This window comes from Nymphaea colorata, chromosome 11 (assembly GCF_008831285.2).
Source record: "Nymphaea colorata isolate Beijing-Zhang1983 chromosome 11, ASM883128v2, whole genome shotgun sequence".
Lineage (NCBI taxonomy): Eukaryota > Viridiplantae > Streptophyta > Magnoliopsida > Nymphaeales > Nymphaeaceae > Nymphaea > Nymphaea colorata.
Genome location: NC_045148.1, coordinates 7330350 through 7351507, shown reverse-complemented (window position 1 = coordinate 7351507; position 21158 = coordinate 7330350). Strand labels below are relative to the sequence as shown.

Genomic DNA, 21158 nt, shown 5'->3' with positions numbered 1-21158 from the left:
TGATCCATGGTTTTGGAGGTGGGAGCGAAAGAAATGGGGTTCGGCACAGAAGTGCTGATTGGCGTGGTGGGCTTGTGGGGTGTCTTCCTTCGACCATGGCTGATGAGATTTGCTGGGGAAATGGTGGCTGTCTTACTGGACGCTTTGCGCAGGACTCTGAGTGGAAGGCCCTTTGTCATCTTCTCCACAAACCTTCCTCATTCAATCTCTCTTTTGTCAACTGCAGGTTATCAACAAGCTGGTGGATTCTTGTAGTTCACTTGTTTAGCTATTCTTTAATTTCCATTCTTTTTAGCTCCAGTCTCGCGCATAATATGATGGACACAATATGCAGTTGCTTTCAGCTTCATGAAATTTAGTTCATGGTGTTGATTCTCTTGAGGTTTATCTGGGTAGCTTTTAACTTTACTAACGTTCGAGAAAAGCAGAAGAGAAACGAAGCGCACAGATGGTGGCAGGAACAAAGGAAAAGGTGTTGCAGATCGTATTTAATTTTACGAAAGTATTTTGATGCATTAAAAGAAAACCTACAGAGATAACAGGTTGTGTGCTGGTAGATCCCGAATGTGGTGCACGTCTTCAAGTGATAATTCTCTTTCCAACTGAATCCTGGTGGCCTGTAAAACCTCCTGAACAAAGAAAAAGCAAAAGATCTTAGCTGCTCTTGTGTGTGTGTGTGTGTGTATATATAGATATCTTTGGCGAAGGTACAGAACTTACATTGAATTCCATGTAGGAAGCACGCATAGCAAGCCATTGTGCATCCATCATTGCAAATGATATACAATATAACACGTCAAAAGCCTCTTCATCCTCTGCAAAAGCAGAAGGTAAAAAATTATAAAACGGTACAAGTTATACCCGTCAAATAAAATTTAAGAAGTCAGAATAGTTAGTTTCACATGGATAGCTTTACCTGTCAAAATTCTCAGAAAGTTGATCCCTGGGATAGATTTTGGTCTATCTGTAAAAAAGAATCATGAAGAAGTGAACTTAAGAACAGAATGCATTTACGGTCATTTAACAGAAACAACCAAAACAAAAAGAAATGACGCTTCACCTGAAAGCAAGTCTAACATTTTTATTAGCATAAAAGAGATGTTGATGCCAGCAACAGCAAATGGATATTCCCACGTAGCCCGTTCTCCTCCACTTTTTAGGAGTAACTTCTGAAAGTGTTCCTTCATTTGAAGAAGAACCCAAGTCAATCAGATGTAGAGTAAACAAGACAAGGTGGGAAAAAAACAAATTTATGCTTACTGGATAATTCCTAGCAAAAAACAGCAGGTTCTCGAGAGCAGTAAATCCACAGCCCCTGTAAAATGAAAATTATTAAAGTTCACGAGCTCTAACCAGAACTTTTGCAAACAAACCAGAGAAGAAAATGCTGCTCACACATGATCATAGAATTGTATAAGTGAAAATGGGAAAATAAATCGATATATCATATCTTAAAGGCTGGAGATCGTCAACCAAAAGTTCCCATTGATGCCAAAAACGCATGGAGGGTAATTGTTGTTTTTTTCTACAAGCTGTTAGATGAACCAGATCTTTAGCTAAACATTTCCCATAAGCCAATTGAGCATGTGACTGAAATTTAAATTGTACACAAAGAAAGGACTACAGTACAAGTTTTAATATCCTGAATCAGTATTCAAATGTCTACATAACTGCAATTTCTCAAGTACCACGTTTTCTTGCATTGGTATAAGAATATTATTCAGACAGTCGAATTTGCACATTCTAATTCAGAAACAAGGAGCAAGTAAACTTAGAACATCAAGAAGTCAGAAGAAACAAGTCCAGGGTAGTATAGGAACAAGACATTTTAAGGCATCAGGCTCATTTGCTGAACTGAAATCAATACACAGGAAATAACAGTGAAAAAATAGAAACCTTTTTTTTTTCTCTAGATAGGAGCTTGGGGTAGTAAATTGTACCAGATCATGCCAGTATGGACACAACTCAGGTACCGAACCCTTAATCTTTTCCAACTGGAAGGTCTCAAGGTCAACTGTTAAACCATGTAGCCACGTGGATGGGGCTTGAGATTTATAAGAAAAAGAAAAATACAAAGTGGTAATAACTTGAACGTAGCACAACAATTAAATGAGGGACAATACCACTGTAGGAATCCTACAGATAACTGCAGAAAGCATTAAGGCTTAACAGATGATATGGGAATAAATTGAAGGAATGCTAGCTAAGCTTTAATGTCACATGGGAGCGGAGTGCAGGTGCTGGTCCGGCTGAGGGATGAGGTAAGTTCCAAAAAAAATTGCGTGCGGGTGCGGTGAGAGCTTATATATTATTTGTTATATAAGTAAATTTTACTTGTCTATATTTTTAAACTTTTTTTTTTTATCAAGGTTACCTTAATCTCATACAAAATTCAAAGTTTTATTAAATAAAATATGGGGAGAGAGAGAGAAGAGGGAAAGATAGGAGAAGGGAAAAAATGAAAAAAAAAAAAAGAGAAAAAAAGAACGTTTGCTATCAGCAGCACCAGTTTCGGTTTGACTGAGTGAGGTGCCGTGTCAGGCCGCACCCGCACCCACATCGATGCAAGTGCACCACCATAGTTGGCGCACCTGTGTGACTTAGACATTTTGGCAAGCTCACCTCGGCAGACACACAAAATAAAACAGCACAACATGCACATAATGAACAAAATGTCCTTGAATTCAAGTCAAAAGAAAAAAAAAAGCTGATGAACTAGCTAAATAACATCCTGATGTCCACGTGCATGAGTAACAGTTAATAGTACAGGAGAGCTAAGTACATTATAGCAGGTGGTTCTGACAGAACAAAATTGAAGATCTGAATGAGGGAAAAATAGATAAAGGTGTGTCACCTAAAATCTGTTGAGGGATTTGGACCTTGCCAACCCATTTCTTTCCACTGCTCAGATATGCAGCCTTCAAGAGCAATATCTGGAAATGCAGCAACCCATAAGGCTTTGAGTGCTTCCTGCCATTAAAAAATGAGCACTTTTAATATGAACGAGCCAAAAAAAAAAAATTCAATCATTACTTGTTAATAGTTAATATGAAAAAAGAAAAAACCAATACTTTCAATTGTTTAAAAGCATGTAACCTGAAAAATATAAAAATCTGCAGAGAATGAAAAATACAAACATAAACCATCTACTGAGGTTGTAGATAATAATAAAAAATGAAAAGAGGTTCCTTTCTGTTTCCAGTGGAAACAAAAAGATGGTCGATGGCAAAATTCCACACCCCAGAGGCAACAATTCTAGATTTGTTCTAAACATTTAATATCATGGAGAAGGGCCATTAACATCATTTTGAACATATATGAACAATTTTAGGATCTGCAGCTTAATCTATCCTTCTTTTTTTATTGAACCATTTAGTATAGTCCTTTACCTAAATTCTAAATTAAAAAAAAAAAAAAACTTTCACAATTTGCAACAGCCATCATCTTGGTTACCGAGCTTCATGTGCAACCAAGTCAAAGTAGGATTATCTAAAGCAAGAAAAAATTTCTCCTGAATTATATCCCATTGGAGCAGCAAATAGTCTGCTGAACCAGAGATGGATGAGCACCAGGCATTCCATGGATGCAGCTGCCAGTTTATATATAGCCAGTGTGCCATTTTCCAAACAACTTAGGAGAGGGTTATATATATATGTTGACGTTGAGGTAGTTTTTTGGAATATTAAAAAACTTGACAGTTCTTTAATTATTTTCAATAACTTTTTGGTTTACATTGTAATTTTGTTCTTGACCCTAATTCTCCCTTAAGGGTCAGGGTAAGTGATGAATAATAAGTTGGACGTGTTTTCTTCTCTCTCTTTCTCTCACGACAACATGGTATCAAAGCCAGCGCCGTGACCACTTCAGGCTGCCGGCGACTAGCAGATTTTCAGCGATCTCCTCTCCGGTGACTGTTAGATTTCTTCTTCCTCCTCTCTCGTCTCCCCCTTTCCTTTCTCATTTTTTTCTTCCTCTTCTCTCTACTGCTCACTGGTGGGTGGAATCTGATCACGCCTATGTGGAACCCATGATCAGATCCACTAGTGGAACATGGTGTGGCTGCTGGGATCCTGTCGTTGTTGCTGATTAAAGATTGCCTGTCGCTAACATGGTGTGGATGCTGGGATCCTGTCATTGTTGCTAATCAGAGATTGCTTGTTGCTGCTGCTAATCGTGGAGATTGCTTGTTGACGTTGCTGATTGTGGAACAACAAGATGTGGACTTGCTGTTTGAGAGTTGAGGTTGGGAACAGAAAAAGCAGCGGTAGTCTTCGTCTGTAAGTTTGTTTCTCAGCAGTAATTATCGGCAAAGTTTTCTGCTGTTCAGGGTCGTGAAGGAGGTGTGACTGCTACCTGCTCTGAATGCATGTTAACAACATCTAGACATTAAAATATGTGACTGGATTTTTTTTTTTCCTGCACGTTCTTTTTTTTTTTCCAGCAGTCTACATTCAGTGTGCAGAGATTTTTGTTTGATTTTCACTATGGAGCAGAGAGATACTATTGTTGATGCGCAGGGAGAATAAAAAGTCTCTGGAAATCTTCTTTCATTTGGGTCTACCGTGAAGTTAGACGGCTCAAACTATGAAATCTGGTCTCGCGTATTTATGATGTCTGTTAAGGGGCATAGAAAGAAACATGTTATTATGGGAGGAAGAACCCCTAACTAAGACAAGGAAAATATTCTACGTGGGAGGAAGATAATAATATTGTGATGTCATGGATTATGAATAGCGTGCAAGCACACATCACTCCTACGATTGCGTATTATACCTCTGCCAAGCATATGGAGAATTTCTGAAGCAAACTTACTCTCATGATAAGAATATGAGCAAAGTCTTGCAGGTTGAAGAAGAACTTCTCAAACTCCAACAAAGTGACTCAGATCTGGCCTAATACTTTGCGTCAGTCAAATCAGTCTATGAGAGGCTCAAAGCCCTACGTTCCCCGTGTCAATCATGCTACAAAACCCACTTTGAGCAGCACATGGTGGCGAAATTTTTAGTTGGGTTGTCTCCTGATTTTGCAGTGGCCAAAGCCCAAATGTTGACTGGGGCTGAAATTCTAGACCTTGCTGAGGCCTATAACAGGCTAAGTCGTGTGGTGGGAAATCCTTATCCATCTTAGGAAGCTGAGGACATGCCTTCAATATGGGGAGAGGAGGTCGTAATTCAGGAGGTGGACGTGGTAGATTTCAATGCACGTTCTGTGACGTGCAAGACTTGGTCATCTAGAAGATAGATGCTGGAATAAACATGGTCACCCAATGATTCGAGGATATGAGTCATCACAAATCAAGAGTTCGTCTCATATCCCAAAAGCTTCACATGTTAAAGATGACCATATAGATTCAAATGCAGAAAAAGTCACTATTGGTATGAGTAAATCAGAGTATGAACAATTTCTGGCTCAGAAAACTTCATCTTCCTCCTTGGCGTCTATAGTTGTGGGTGATTCTGCTTTTTCCACCACTATGCAGAACCAAGATCCAGGTATGTCATGGATGCGGAGACTCTTCTTCTTCTTCTTCGGCAGCAAGCTCCGTGGAGGCTCGCCTCAGTAGGACTTTCAGTACAGTGAGCTGTGTTACCTCGGGGACTGGTACTCACCCCGAGGTCATCTATTCGGTTCAGCCAAGTTCGTCTTGGCCGGTATCACTTCTCACCCCCCCTTGTAGCTTCGGGAGGGAGTTCTTGCTTTCTGTTTTTAGGTTGCATTTAGTTTGCTTTATTCCTGTTTTAGCCCGGGCTCTGTCCCACGTCCCTACCACGGTACCTCGAAGGCACCTTTGCCAACGACACGCCCGCTAAAGGACTAGACCTTCCTACTGGGCTCGGGTGTGGTTTGCTTCGTTAGATTGTGGTTTGCATGGTTTGTTGAGTGAGTTGTGAGTGTATTCTTGTACCGCTTCGCGTTTGTACGGCCTCACAACCCTTTAGCGTTCTGTAGTAGGATTTCCTTAGTTAGGCTTTGGGGGTTCCCAGCCGCACTTGTACATCTCTCCCATCGGGTTTGCGCCGGGGTCCTGTCCGGCCGGGTAGAACAAGTGTGTAATTTTTCTAGGATTTTGGTTTTTTAGATTGCTCCTCAAGAAGGTCTTGGGAATTTAGGGCTGCTTCGGTTCGGTCTTACTAGTCCGCCCGGGTAGTGCCTAACAATTGGTATCAGAGCCCTCTTGAGGAGAAACCGGATTTCGTAAGCACTTGGACCGTGAAGATTCAACGTCAGGGGCAGCTTATAGTCGGTTTTCTAGCAGCTTCAGTTTCGGCAGTGGTTTTCTGGATTTCAGTTTTGGTCTTCTTTAGTCTTCCACGGCGTGATATTAGTGTTGTTCACGGCTAGGCTTGCTCCATTTTAGCAAGTCTAGGGTAGTACACATCGTACTCCCGAGGGTAGCCAAACTCGAGGTGCGTCACCGAGACACCAGGCGGGTGTGGTGATTTAGGCTCTTTGAGCTCGGCGGAGAGTGAAGCGGGACTGCCGAGGCACTAGGCGAGTGCGGCAGTAGGCGGGCCAACCCGTCTCCCTTGCTTACGAACACACGGGCAGCAGCAGGGCAGCGGCAGCGTGTGGTCAGTTTAGGATTTCCTTGAGAGTGGCAGTAGATAGTTTTTGGATTTTGAGAGTGGCAGTAGGCAGTCTTGTTTGGATTCAGCGTAGTTAGGTTTTCGTGTGTTGTGTTCAACGTGTTGCCTTGGAGATTTTCAGCCCTAGTCTTACAAATGGGCAAATCCAAGAAGCAACTTGCTCTTGAGGAGACCGCCGTACTAGAAGAGGTCCCTCAACATCAAGAGGAGCCAGCACAGGCCGAGTCCATTGAGCTCCAAGACCCTATGGTGGGGCGCATGACGCATATTGAAAGGGAGCTAATAAGAATGCGTCGGGATATGGATAGGCAAGACTCCATCCGTAGAACCGAGATGGAACGCCAGGACTCGGCTAGACAACGGGACATGGACGAGTTTAGGAGCATGTTCAGGCTCCTAAGCGCCTCCATAAACCCGCAACAAGAGGCCGTCACCCAAGGCCCAACTCAGACAGGGCGCGAAAAAGGAAAGGGCGTAATGGGCGGCTGTCCAAACTACTTCACCGATAATGAAGTAGACCCACGGGTGTCTCACGTAGGCACCAGCATGGACGGGGCCCGAACCAACAGAATGGGACCCCCGGGGCCTCCTCTAGCCGGACCCACATTCCGCCCGCCCTTAGAAGAACACCCTCGAGCCTCCACGCGTGTACAAAGGTTCGCAAACTCAAGTCAGAATCAAACGTACTATGATTCTGAAGAAGAAGAAGAGTCTCCGCATCTTCGTAGGAGGAACGAGAAAGGACACCCCCGACACGATGACAGACGGACACCCACGGTCCGTTACGAATTTCCAAAGTTCAATGGGGAACAGTTGAGAGAGTGGATGTTCATGGCCGAGCGTTACTTTGTGTGCCATCGAGTTCTTAGGGATGAATGGATAGAAACAGCGGCAGCCAACATGACGGGAGAAGCTACAAGCTTCTACTTATGGTTTGTCCACAAAACCTACGACCCTACCTGGAAACAGTTCAAGAAGAGCCTTCAGCTCAGATTTGGCGACTCCACCTTTATAGACTACGACGAGGACCTTAAGAACTTGGTCCAGACCACCACGGTGCAAGCCTACCAAAAACAATTCGAAAGGCTTGCAAGTATGGTACAGTGGTCGGAGAAGGCCCTCATCGGCGCCTTCAAGGGTGGGCTCAAACAAGAGGTAAAGCTTGAAATGAAGGTACAACGTTTCGAGAGCCTAGAGGAGTGTTTCGCCATGGCTCGTATATACGAGGAGCGCATTGATGAAAGGCGTGCTATGAAGAAGGCACGCAAATTTGATAAACAAAAGAAGAAACCCTCGCAATCTTCTGTTTCTCGGTTTAGAGGCAGCGAGGTTACTCCCTACCAAAAGGGGAGAGATTACAAGCCCGGAGATAAAGTATATAACCAAACATCTAAATCGGGCAGAGGTCCTCCAACCAGATACCTCACACCCAAACAAATGGAGGAGTATAGGCGCAAGGGATTGTGCTTTAGGTGTGAGGAAAAGTGGGATAAGAACCACCAGTGTAAATCCTACAATAGGATTCAAGTACTCAGCGATAGTGAGAGTGGGTCTTGTTCCGATGATGATTCCTCAAGCGATACAGAGTATAGCTCCAGCTCCTCATCTGAAGAGGAAGTGGAAACCAAGAAACGAACCAAGAGGAAGGAAAAGGAAAAAGAAGAGGCCCCCAAGTCAGAAAACAAGGTAGACGAGGCCGAGTCTCTTCACTCCATGACCGACCCCCACAAACCCAATGCCATGCGTATCTTTGGTAGAATCAACGGGCACAAAGTGTTGATATTGTTAGATAGTGGTGCCACCAACAACTTCCTTACAGAGGAAGCCGCCAAACGTTGCCAGATCGCGCTACAATCTAGCAAGCCCCAAACGATCATTGTGGGAGGAGGCTACCGCCTCAAGTGCCTTCATGAAGGGCAAGGTATAGAGGTCGTGCTAAACAAGAAAGCCTTCTCAATCGACTTCTTACTGATCCCACTAGAAGGAGTCGACCTGGTATTGGGAATGCCATGGTTCCTCTTTTGGAAAGCCATCAACTGGGACGTGAAGAGTTTTACTATGACTTTCACCCCAGAGGGAGAAGAGGAATTGATTACTTTGCAAGGTCTCACGGGCAATACACGTCCTAAGGCTGCTCTACGATGCCTTAACCAAGAGCAGCCAGCATGTTGGGTCCTTGCCTTAGCAACTGATGTGCCAGGGCCGGACAACGAGCAAGAAGAACCCATTCCGGCCGCAATTCAAAAAGTTTTAAACGGATTTCCAGAGGTTTTCGATGAGCCCAAGGGCCTGCCTCCAAAGCGGGCCTATGACCATCGGATCATCCTTACACAGGGAGCAGAGCCTGTGAACGTCAGGCCCTATAGGTATGGGCATAGCCAGAAGGCGGAAATCGAGCGCCTAGTGAAAGAAATGCTACAGAGCGACATCATTCGGCCCAGTTGTAGTCCATTCTCCTCGCCCGTCCTCTTAGTTAAAAAGAAGGACAACACATGGAGGTTCTGCGTGGACTACAGGGCGCTCAATGAGGTGACCGTTAAGGATCGGCACCCCATACCAGTTATAGACGAGCTTCTGGATGAGCTGGCCGGCGCCACTATTTTCTGACCTTAGGGCCGGTTACCATCAAATACGAATGCATGATGAAGACGTGTTGAAGACAGCCTTCCGAACACACGACGGGCATTACGAATTTTTAGTTATGCCCTTTGGTCTAACCAACGCACCAGCCACCTTTCAGAGGTGTATGAATGACGTGTTTCGGGCACATTTAAGGGACTTCATTTTAGTGTTCTTCGACGACATCCTGATATACAGCAAGAACGAAGAACAGCACCAGAGGCACCTGGAAATCACGCTTCAAATTCTTAAAGAGCACCAATTGTTTGCGAAGATGTCCAAATGTAGCTTTGGACAGTCTTCAATTGAATACCTTGGACACGTAGTGTCCCGCGAAGGGGTTCGGGCAGACCCCGAAAAGTTGCAAGCCATGGAACGATGGCCACTGCCCAAGGATTTAAAAGGTCTACGCGGCTTCCTTGGGCTGACAGGATACTACAGGAGGTTTATACAGGGCTATGGGATAATAGCCCAGCCTCTTACGCAGATGCTGAAGAAGGGAGCATTCTTGTGGACCGATAAGTCAAGGGTCGCCTTCGACAAACTAAAAACGGCCCTGATGACCGCGCCCGTCCTTACCCTACCCGACTTCACAAAGACGTTTACTATAGAGACAGATGCATGTGATGTAGAAGTTGCGGCAGTCCTCGGACAGGAGGGTCATCCCATTGCATACATGTCGAAAGCTCTTACTAGCCGAGCCAAGCCTCTTTCAACGTATGAAAAGGAGTTGCTTGCAATCGTCATTGCAGTGGAAAAGTGGTGTCCCTACCTCATAGGACGCCGATTCGTGGTCAGGACCGACCAGAACAGCTTGAAATATATGCTCAAGCAACGAGTCTCTACCCCTACGCAGCAGAGATGGCTAGCTAAACTTCTTGGGTACAACTTCGAAATTGAGTACAAACGACGTTGTGGCGACCAGGCAGGCGACAGTGTTGGAGGCGACAGCACAGGATGGAGAACAGCGGCAACCGGCACACAACAGTCGACCTCTACAGCAACAGATGAGAAGCGACGGAGTTGGGCACCAGCGTACTCTGGGCGACGCTCGATGACGGCATAGCATTGGGCGATGAAGGAACAACATCGGGCGATGGAGAGTTACGGGCGTGAGCTGGCTGCAGCTAGAAAGCAGCAGCAAGAGCAGCCGGAATCGACAGCAACAATGGAAGCGGCAGCGGCCGCGGCGGTGGCACAAGAGCAGCGAGCAATGGAAAGGTCAGGGCTGGAACTTCACGGCCAGCAAAAAATTTCACAAACTAGTCATGGCTCTGATACCATGTAGAAACAGTAAAAGCGAGGGAACGAGAAACGAACACAGATGTAACGTGGAAAACCCTTCAACTAGAGGGAAAAAACCGCAGGTGAAGAAGACTGGTGCCCACTAGCAACCAGACTCTATCTCTCTTAGAAATTTCATTAGCACCAGAAATTAGGGTTACAAGTCTTTAAGTAAGGCCCACAAGGGCTACAAGTTGGATCGGGTCTGGACCTAGACCCGGTCCCAAGACCCATCTTTACATGCTTACTAAGTTTTAGGTGGTCGGCATGAGAATCCTTGTATGCGGCTTCGACCATCCTATGTAAGCAACTTGAGATTATTTTCCTTTCTTACCTCCCCCGTGATGTACAAGTTTTCCAAGATGAATACATTGCGAGTTTTCCTTATTCACTCTCTGTTTTCTTTATGCACTTTGCATTCCAAAACGATCTTTGCGCCCCTTTCGATGGTTTGAAGGCTGACGGAAAATAAGTTCTTGTCGTGCCGCACGGACTGAAAGAGTCAGCCGTGACATATGTATATATATATATATATATATATATATATATATATATATATATCATAACTTGAGGAGCGGGCACTGGCACCCGCTCCTGAAGTTATGCGATACAACTTTTGAATAATTTTTTCACGTACTAGCCTGTGCGAAAATATACAACTTGACAGTGATGAGTGTGAACCACGTACTGCCATCATGTGATACTAAACCTCGACTGATAAAAGTTCAGTGATTCAGATGTTCCTAGTTTCCTCTTTTCTAATAACAAAGTATGATAGGGGTTCTAATTCCTGGGGATGACATCATGTTCTAGCAGTAATTTCTTATTAACCAACTAGTTTATGGCATTAAGTGATTACACCTTCTTGAAGGATTTCTTTTTTCATCGTTCTTTACCAGTTTTGCATGTCACTGAGAAGTTTTTTCATATTCTTTGCAGTTGAACATTCACAAGTTTTTAGAGTTTGTGACTTGAGATACAAATCCACTTTTTTCGGGGTCATCTTTATCTGACACCACTACTTCCCTTAGATCTTCCTGGTGCCCATGTTTAGACTGTAAGGCACCATGAACTCGAATAAACACAAACAACCATGAGAAGTTCTTATAATTTTGGACAATATGGTTTTCAGCAGACAGGTACAAATAGATGAGAGAAAAAGAATGAGCAATACTTGATGTTCATGACATGCCTCATCAAATGGCACAGCTATCCGATCCTGAAGTTTCTGTAGTCGCTCTTCCTGCTAAGTAGACAAAGAAACCACAAAAGTTAAAGTGAGGATTGCTAAGATACAGAACAAGATATCACACAGAAGAGTTTCTTCGGCCAACCCATGACACAGAAGGAATTTTGTGCTGCCTGTATTGTAAAAATTTCTTATAACATTGTGTTCCCCCAAAGATGCATCATGCATCTCATTCAACAAACAGAAAAGCAGAAAAGAAAAGTTGGCTTTAAACTGACACCAAAGTTCTTCGTGGAACAGAACAGTGGGAAAAGTGGATGAGCAATCACTGTTTTCACTCACTTAAGCATGAAGATTTCAACCATTCCCCAGAAAAGTATTCTAGATTAGCCTTCTGGTAAATAATACAAACAACAGAACAGAGATGAATCCTGAAACAAATGCAATAATGTGTGGCAGCAATATCTTATTAAATTGGCAACAGAAAATTGAACTTTGATAAAAGATCAACTAGAAAGAGAATTATAAAACCAGTACTAACTTGAAGAGGGGTCAATTTAAAATCTGTAGTCTTCTCAACAATCCCATGGTGCTTGTTGCTAGCCCGATAGAAGAGACCAGTAATCCATAAATGTGGACCAACCATAGCATTAGCTGCAGGAATAAATAGAAACTAGTAAATTTCTGTAAATTCAAAAAGGGAAATTTCTGAATGCCCCTTGAAGATTTAAGTTTGAAGGCAAAATTTCTAAATGTCCCTCAACACGCAAGTTTGAGTCAAGCTTTAAAAACACAAATCCTTTGACATAAGAAAGAAGAAGATGATCACAATCAAGAAAAGATGGATAGTGGTCAAGAAACTGGTGAGGACCAAATATAGAAAATCCATCAAATTGCATTACTAACAGCAAGATACACAAATTTAGCTTCAAGAAAAGCCAAATAATTACAATAAAGAAGCTACACGAACCACCACAAGAAGTGACCAGGAAATCCTTGAAAATAGCAGACAGGAGGCTGTCTAAAAATGGCAGGCAGGTGGCATATGCAAGCATTAATAAACGAAAGATTGCTACCAGGAATGCACCTAATTGGCTAATAACTTACCAAAAACAGGAAACTATTCATTGCAAATTGGAATCATTGTGTGACACTGTTGTGGATGTGAATATGCAGGGAATGAATTAGTGGTGGACAAAGTTTACCAGTATTTTGAAGGAAGCATTACAGCTTGACAAGCCAGGCAGATGCCTGTACACAGAATTCTATAAGACATTACATCCATCAGTGGTGCCAGGCCTCAAGCCCGCACTTTGGACATGACAGTTGTTCCGAACAATTTTATGATTTTATGTGTTACAGCATATGTTTAAAAAGGAGAATAGCTCATCCGATTATCTGCTCTCTCATGCATTCTAAATGGAAAGAGGGGTAAACTGCAGTTGACATATTCGTTGACTGTTTCACCTTGATTTAATACAGTAGGGACATTCTTCCCCTCCCCTATGTAAAACAAGTGCAGGTGCACCATTCTTCAAAAAAACAAAGGATGCTGGTTTGGCAAGGACTTTTGTATATAAACTAACACAGTAATTATCCACAAACAACAAAATTAACAAGCAACAGGTTATCATTATACCAATGCTTCAAAAAGAAGCAAGCTATTGGTTGCTGCATCAAGCCTCACCCGCACCCATACCTAGGTCATGTTGACTTGGATGAAGTGACTCTTTTGGTGAGACCATGTGACTTAGTTCCTCCCTTTAACAGGGGAAGAATGTGCCTGCCTGTCAAAAACTACCATCCATCTAGCTTAAGGGATCCCCTTTCTTTGACTTCATCTACTGCCATCGACACTGACCTTTTTGAAAATAAAAACTGAAAGTTGGTACGAGGTCAAGAGAGGCTAGTCATATTATTTAAAGTAATTGAGCTCAAACAGTATAGTGCAGAAAGGAAAATTTAACCAACCAAATCATTACAATCATTATTTTGCTAGCACTAAAGAGAAAAGCAGAAAGAAAGACTTATTGAGAAATCAGGAAGGATTCTCTCTCTGTCTGTTTCTCTCTTACATGTCTCATGGACACATACACATGTTCTCCCCATCCTAAGTGGCACAAGCTAATGGTCGTTTTTTAATCTGTCTACACCAAATTTCTCTTCACCTTTGTCTCATATGTTGCAGTACTGTTCTAAGACTAGATTCAAGGCCTTACATAAGCAATCCCCTTTCTTTGATTTTATCTAGTGCCATAGACGCAGCACCTTCAGAAGAAAAATGTTAAAGATTTGACAAGAGATCCAAATCGAGGTAATGACATTGGTACGAGGTCAAGAGAGGCTAGTCATATTATTTAAAGTAATTGAGCTCAAACAGTATAGTGCAGAAAGGAAAATTTAACCAACCAAATCATTACAATCATTATTTTGCTAGCACTAAAGAGAAAAGCAGAAAGAAAGACTTATTGAGAAATCAGGAAGGATTCTCTCTCTGTCTGTTTCTCTCTTACATGTCTCATGGACACATACACATGTTCTCCCCATCCTAAGTGGCACAAGCTAATGGTCGTTTTTTAATCTGTCTACACTAAATTTCTCTTCACCTTGGTCTCATATGTTGCAGTACTGTTCTAAGACTAGATTCAAGGCCTTACATAAGCAATCCCCTTTCTTTGATTTTATCTAGTGCCATAGACGCAGCACCTTCAGAAGAAAAATGTTAAAGATTTGACAAGAGATCCAAATCGAGGTAATGACATTGGTACGAGGTCAAGAGAGGCTAGTCATATTATTTAAAGTAATTGAGCTCAAACAGTATAGTGCAGAAAGGAAAATTTAACCAACCAAATCATTACAATCATTATTTTGCTAGCACTAAAGAGAAAAGCAGAAAGAAAGACTTATTGAGAAATCAGGAAGGATTCTCTCTCTGTCTGTTTCTCTCTTACATGTCTCATGGACACATACACATGTTCTCCCCATCCTAAGTGGCACAAGCTAATGGTCGTTTTTTAATCTGTCTACACCAAATTTCTCTTCACCTTTGTCTCATATGTTGCAGTACTGTTCTAAGACTAGATTCAAGGCCTTACATAAGCAATCCCCTTTCTTTGATTTTATCTAGTGCCATAGACGCAGCACCTTCAGAAGAAAAATGTTAAAGATTTGACAAGAGATCCAAATCGAGGTAATGACATTGGTACGAGGTCAAGAGAGGCTAGTCATATTATTTAAAGTAATTGAGCTCAAACAGTATAGTGCAGAAAGGAAAATTTAACCAACCAAATCATTACAATCATTATTTTGCTAGCACTAAAGAGAAAAGCAGAAAGAAAGACTTATTGAGAAATCAGGAAGGATTCTCTCTCTGTCTGTTTCTCTCTTACATGTCTCATGGACACATACACATGTTCTCCCCATCCTAAGTGGCACAAGCTAATGGTCGTTTTTTAATCTGTCTACACCAAATTTCTCTTCACCTTTGTCTCATATGTTGCAGTACTGTTCTAAGACTAGATTCAAGGCCTTACATAAGCAATCCCCTTTCTTTGATTTTATCTAGTGCCATAGACGCAGCACCTTCAGAAGAAAAATGTTAAAGATTTGACAAGAGATCCAAATCGAGGTAATGACATTGGTACGAGGTCAAGAGAGGCTAGTCATATTATTTAAAGTAATTGAGCTCAAACAGTATAGTGCAGAAAGGAAAATTTAACCAACCAAATCATTACAATCATTATTTTGCTAGCACTAAAGAGAAAAGCAGAAAGAAAGACTTATTGAGAAATCAGGAAGGATTCTCTCTCTGTCTGTTTCTCTCTTACATGTCTCATGGACACATACACATGTTCTCCCCATCCTAAGTGGCACAAGCTAATGGTCGTTTTTTAATCTGTCTACACCAAATTTCTCTTCACCTTTGTCTCATATGTTGCAGTACTGTTCTAAGACTAGATTCAAGGCCTTACATAAGCAATCCCCTTTCTTTGATTTTATCTAGTGCCATAGACGCAGCACCTTCAGAAGAAAAATGTTAAAGATTTGACAAGAGATCCAAATCGAGGTAATGACATCATTTAGAGTAATAAGTTCAAACACTAAAATGCACACAGGAATATTGTTGAACTAATCAAATCATTATTTTGGCTAGCACCACAGGTAAAAGAGGAAAGGCAGACTTATTGAGAACAAGAAAGCATAACTCACCAATACAGTGAGCCAATTGAACTACTGCATGAGACAAATTTCGTGCCCAAATGAATTTCTTACACTTTCCCCTCCTCGTTCTATACAACTCATCCTCATGAACCTGCTTTCATCGGCAAAGAAGACTAAATGGTTAAAAACTTAAAAGAAACTTCCGACCATATCAAGTGCAAAAGAGGAGTCCAAAGGCCACATTCGGTAAATTCCGGTGCTGATGCAAAACCACACTTTTCATACTGCGGAGAAGACCACGTTTCTCTAAAAACATTCGCACTAACAATTTCCGAAACGAAATTCCCTAGGCCAACTTGAACACTGCTCTACAACTTATGTTAAACTCTCCAGATGAGAAAAGACTAACAAAAGATACCAGGAATTACATGAAGAAAGAATATCTGTAGAAAAGCATCAGAATGCTATTCTACGGTACATCTGAGATCATCCGGTTCAAAGCTCTTAAAGAGTTATACGTGCAATCACCTCCATTAACTACTTCCCTTCCATAGCAATACTTGACAACCCACATTTTTTAGCCTAAATATGTAATGCTGTGAGGTCGGCATTCCCATTTGGAGAAACAAAATGTTGAACTTTCAAAGAAAATAAACAAAGATCTGACCCTTTTCAAGGATGAACACGAAGGAATCAGTTTTTTATGTCTAAGTTTCATCTCAAGCGGACCACGCAATAACAACGTAACTCATCATCCACCTTCTCCTCCTACTGATCAACAAAGCAACAGACGGCACATCGTATTAGATAAGGCCGACGCCGCACATGCTGCTTGCCCGTACGTTGGTAGAGAGCTAAATATTTGATTGGTAATGGAAATGTACCTCAGTCTTGGTTGCGTACCATCAACAGGGAAGAGGCAGAAGAAAATGTGGAGCAGAGAAGAGGTCGACTCCCTCTCTGACAGAATCACTACAAAAGGATGCATGTCCAAATGAAATGATCCCACACTACCACCACTTTTTACTGATCCTTCTGGCCCCGGCAGCAAGTGCAAAATTGACCCCGAGAAACGAAAAAAATAAAAATAAAAACAAGTGTTCATAAAAGGGAGCCTGCTGCGGAAAGTGAGTAGCCTTTTCCCGAAAGCAAAATGGAAAAGACAAGACACGTACGTTGAAAACAATTCAGAGGAAGAAAGCAGACAAACAATGCACCACTGATATTTCACACAGCGAAAGAGACCAAGTTCTAACATAATAATAGAGAGAAAAAAAGAGAGAACGCCATTGGAGAGTCGAAAAGATACTAAACTATTTGACAGAATAACGAAGAGAGAGAACCTGGAACCCGAGGTGGTAGGATTAACGGCGGGCAGAATCAAGTTTGGGAATTCTGGGTTGAAGAGAGAGAGCCCGCTTTCTGCGACTCTCCTTTTCTCGCAGCTAAACCCTCCAGCCCTCCCTCCTCCCTCTGGCGCCCTCTGCTACCACGTCGATGGAGGTGGCGGTGGGAAGGAAAAGGAGAAGCAGTAAGATCCATGGCAGCGGAAACCGGCCGTGGGGTAGAAGAGAGGGAGGGAGGGAGGGGAGCCATCGTACTTTCCGGTCGGCAGCAACGGAGGAGAAGGCTCCTGGGTTTGCTGGAGGGGCGGACGGTCGGCCCGACAACAGTAAGGCAGGACAGGCCGACTGCAGTTGTTGGCTTGTTGCCCGACTATGAACGGCACTATTTCAATGACTTGGGCTTTGACCCTGCCAAGTGCCAATCCCAGCTTCTCCGATTTGTATCTCAGTTAAGATCTCCGATTTTTCAACTTAAAAGAACAAAACAGAACAATTTCCAGTCAAACACTTCTAAGAAGTTTGGGTTTGTAAACGAGTTGAGCTCGTGAAAACACAAAGTTTATAAACAAGCTAAGTTACATGAACTCGATTCGATTCAACTCATTTAATTTAGGATATTTTTTAATAATTTACAATTTTTTTAAAAAAAAAAAGAGACCAAGTTAAATTGGAAGTTGGTAAACAAACTTAAACTAGCCGAGTTCACCGAGCTTGAGCCAAGCAATATATGAGTTCAGTCGAGTCGAGCTCTTGAGCTCGACTCAACTCAACTCATGAATAAGCCCTAGTTTAAGGTGCACTATCAAATTGGGTTTATAAAGACCTAGTTTTAGAAGGTGTGTGAATGACATGACCCTCCCACATTTCTCATGGAAAATGTAGTTTTCGTTTTGTCATCCAAAGGTTTCAAAAATTAGTTAGTTAAAGATCTAAGATTTTAGAAAACCTTATTTTAAGAAGAAACTTTTTTTTTTGTGTCGTCCAAATGCAATGATAATTTTATCAAGAAGAGGATTACATTTATGGCTAAATTTTATGGGTTAGAATGTGTTTTTTGTTTTGCAGTTCAAAACCTGTTAATATTCTTATTGCAGTTCAAAACCTGTTAATACCGTACCCTCAATATAAAGGCTGCTAACTCTATGTAACAATCTCATGATTAGTTATGAGAATACTATAAGCCTTTTTTGCTCAAGTCATGTATATAAGCAATCTCTAGGGTTGACACTATAGTGTTGAAGTAATGGGTAGGGATGGGGGCAGAAACTATTAGGTGGCCAGTTTTCAGTTTAATTCTTTGACACATCAATTTTATATGTTGTAAAAGAGGTCATTGATATACAAGTTGAAGTATAGTAGGCACCTTACTTGAGGTACCAAAAATAGGCTTAGACCCTAAGAAGATAGGAAGAAAGAGTGGGGTTTTGATCCTCTTGTTGTGTGGTAGGACAAAATACTCATCCTATTCACCCCACATATATATAAGTACTTGAAAGTTAGAGAGCATAATAATGGATACCAAATTCCCTATTCACGACTTTGCCTCTGGTCTTAACACGTTTCTGCATCATGTTGCCACAAACTTGGCAACTTTACTCATCGTTGGAAAATCACACAATGAATTTGATGAACCTTGTATATTCAATTAGAATTTTTCACTTGCAACGAAATGTTTGCCAAGGTAAAATATTTACTAATAACAGTTCAACAAAAATGCATGAAAGATTTAGAATTGAAACAATTGAAACACAAATACATGGACGGAAATCAATGCAAATTACTTTGCTTCTTGACCCTCAATGGGGAGATGAGCAGTTGAGGACTAGACCCGCACAAATTCATCCACATTGGTAGAAGTTAATTTTAACATAGCCATCAATAGCATGGGCAAAATTCAAGCTTGTAAGTGATTGATTTGCTCCTCACACTTGCAAAATCCACAAACACGTCAGATACTAGAATCTAAATGATCAGGTCATTTGCAAAGTGGTGCCACACAGGACGTTGGACAGTAAGAACACTATATGATTAGCTCATAAATTTATTCAAATCTTTAGGCAGGTTCATGGAATACTATCCATGAATCTATCTTGATCTTTGAACATATTCATGGGACACTTACAGAACACTCACAAAGTACCCTTGCTGCCAAACAATCCTATTGCAAACATGCAGCAGCCTATTTCAAGATCTTATTTGAGGAACAAACTAGCTACTTCGGTGGCCATTTAAAAAAAAAAAGGCCATTTAAAAAAAAAAAAGTGTCTACTTGAATAGCTTGTAGGTTGGCCCCAAAGTGTATTAATCATATTTATTATATACTTTTTCGTTATCATGTAGCTCTGCTATGTGTATATTTTTTGTTTGTCACACAATGTTAAGCCTCCCATACTGCTGTATTCTTGCTTATTAGAAAGTCGTTTTGTCTTCCCTAGCTTATGCCCTAGTAATAAGCATAAATACATTGAAATACTTCAAATGTCTAGGAAAGAACTTGAAAATAGTTTTAATGTGCGTAGACTTAAAAAAAGACTTTTATATAAAACAAATTAAGAAAGACTGAACAAAGTTTGTGTAATACAATGTAGTATTTTAAAATTTTAGCCGTTTTAGAAAATGACCACTTTAGGACATGAAATATATGAGTATGGAGCATTCAAGTCAACGTGTACATATTGAGCCGAGTTGTCAAACTTAGTTATTAACTTTAAGTCTTTCCCAAATTGTAAAGCTTGATGGTTAAAAGGTCACATTTTTAGTAAATTTTATTCAAGCTAAAGCATAGTTTGTGATAAATAAGTTAATAAACACATCCACCTATTTGAAGTAAGGAAGAAAGCAAGTTAAATATGGTACTCCTTGGAATGTTAATTGATGCCGTTGTGAAACAGGATTCTAACAACCAATTGTTGGGGCAACTATTACTTTTGACTTTATTTTCATTGAATACTCAATCGTAAGCATTTAATGACAATTAATCGAAGTTAAAATCATGTATATTTATAAATATAATTCAGCAAATAAGAACTGAGTAGATATAAAAACTACATATGTATATACCATTTACAAGTCGTTTGATTAATTATTTAATTAATAAATACTTACATCATGTCACATATAAAAATTATTTTTTTTAAAAGACAAAAACCAACGATATACTTGTCTTTCGAATAATTTTACATCAACTTAATTAAGTTTTTTGTGTGTGTGTGTGTCTCCCTCTCTCTCTCATCCGCAAGGTACATATATAGAGTTCTCCGCAAGGTACATATATATAGAGCTAATTTTTTAAAAACGTGAGTGCCAGTTTACAGTTTGAAGTTGTACGAATATTCTTTATACATGATATATCATTTTTATATTGTACTTAATCCCTATATTCTATCAACTATACACACACATAAATTTGTCATGGTAAACATTAAATAGCATTTTTAAGAAGGAAATTATGTTCGAACTTAATTGGCTTCAACTCGGGTTCACCATGAGCACAAGTTTGGCTGTACACACACTAGCGGAGACAAGAATTTTGGCTAGCGGAGACATGAATTTTGGCTGGTGGGGGCATTAATTCAATAACTAATGTTTTAAAAGACACCTTTATATATATATATAAAACCAAATATATGAAATTATTAACATAAAAATAAGTAAAATTTGTGAAGCTGGTGTGGGCAATTGCCCACATCAACCACCATGTGGCTCAGCCACTGTCTACACATCAAAATGTCCAGTGCCGTCCAGTACGTTCATTGTTTACCTTGTTTACCTCTCTCATCAAAAGGGTAGTCTAAGTTAATCTCCAATAAGCTTATTGGTGTTAGTTAACGATGAGATGAGAAACTGATAGGCAGCCAGTTTTCAGCAAAAGTATCATCTCAAGTTATTTCAGTTTTCTACTAAAATGCTCATCTTACGTGGCTAATAAAACAACTAAAGAACTTTGCTTGACGCTGAACAGAGTCCAAAGCA

The 21158-nt window shown here is 41.0% G+C and overlaps 1 protein-coding gene across 12 annotated transcripts; it reads right to left on the bottom strand.

Moving 5' to 3' along the window:
* Positions 1–452: 452 nt before the first annotated feature.
* Positions 453–17581, bottom strand: LOC116264016 (uncharacterized). Of its 12 annotated transcripts, XM_050080467.1 has the most exons (12): positions 17442–17581; positions 17184–17323; positions 15889–15991; positions 13379–13540; positions 12221–12333; positions 11665–11736; positions 2855–2970; positions 1261–1315; positions 1061–1181; positions 917–964; positions 721–815; positions 453–629 (listed from the first exon to the last, which is right to left on the bottom strand). In XM_050080467.1, the coding sequence occupies exons 4-12, from the start codon at positions 13422–13424 to the stop codon at positions 528–530; spliced, it is 768 nt and encodes a 255-aa protein (XP_049936424.1). In that variant the 5' UTR covers positions 13425–13540; positions 15889–15991; positions 17184–17323; positions 17442–17581; the 3' UTR covers positions 453–527. The 12 variants fall into 12 exon arrangements, with proteins under 12 accessions (XP_049936424.1, XP_031499762.1, XP_031499763.1 ...); XM_031643902.2 differs by having other exon boundaries at positions 17184–17545; XM_031643903.2 differs by having other exon boundaries at positions 13379–13557; positions 17184–17531.
* Between the last annotated feature and the right edge of the window lie 3577 nt (positions 17582–21158).

Bases quoted from the DNA above. Each gene is read 5' to 3' on its own strand.
- LOC116264016 (XM_031643900.2), bottom strand. From the start codon at position 16,558: ATGAAACTTAGACATAAAAAACTGATTCCTTCGTGTTCATCCTTGAAA. The intron at 1,316-2,854 runs GTGACACACCTT...TTCATTTTACAG, and splicing joins AATCCCTCAACAGATTTTAG to GGGCTGTGGATTTACTGCTC. The intron at 965-1,060 runs GTGAAGCGTCAT...TCTTTTTTACAG, and splicing joins AATGTTAGACTTGCTTTCAG to ATAGACCAAAATCTATCCCA.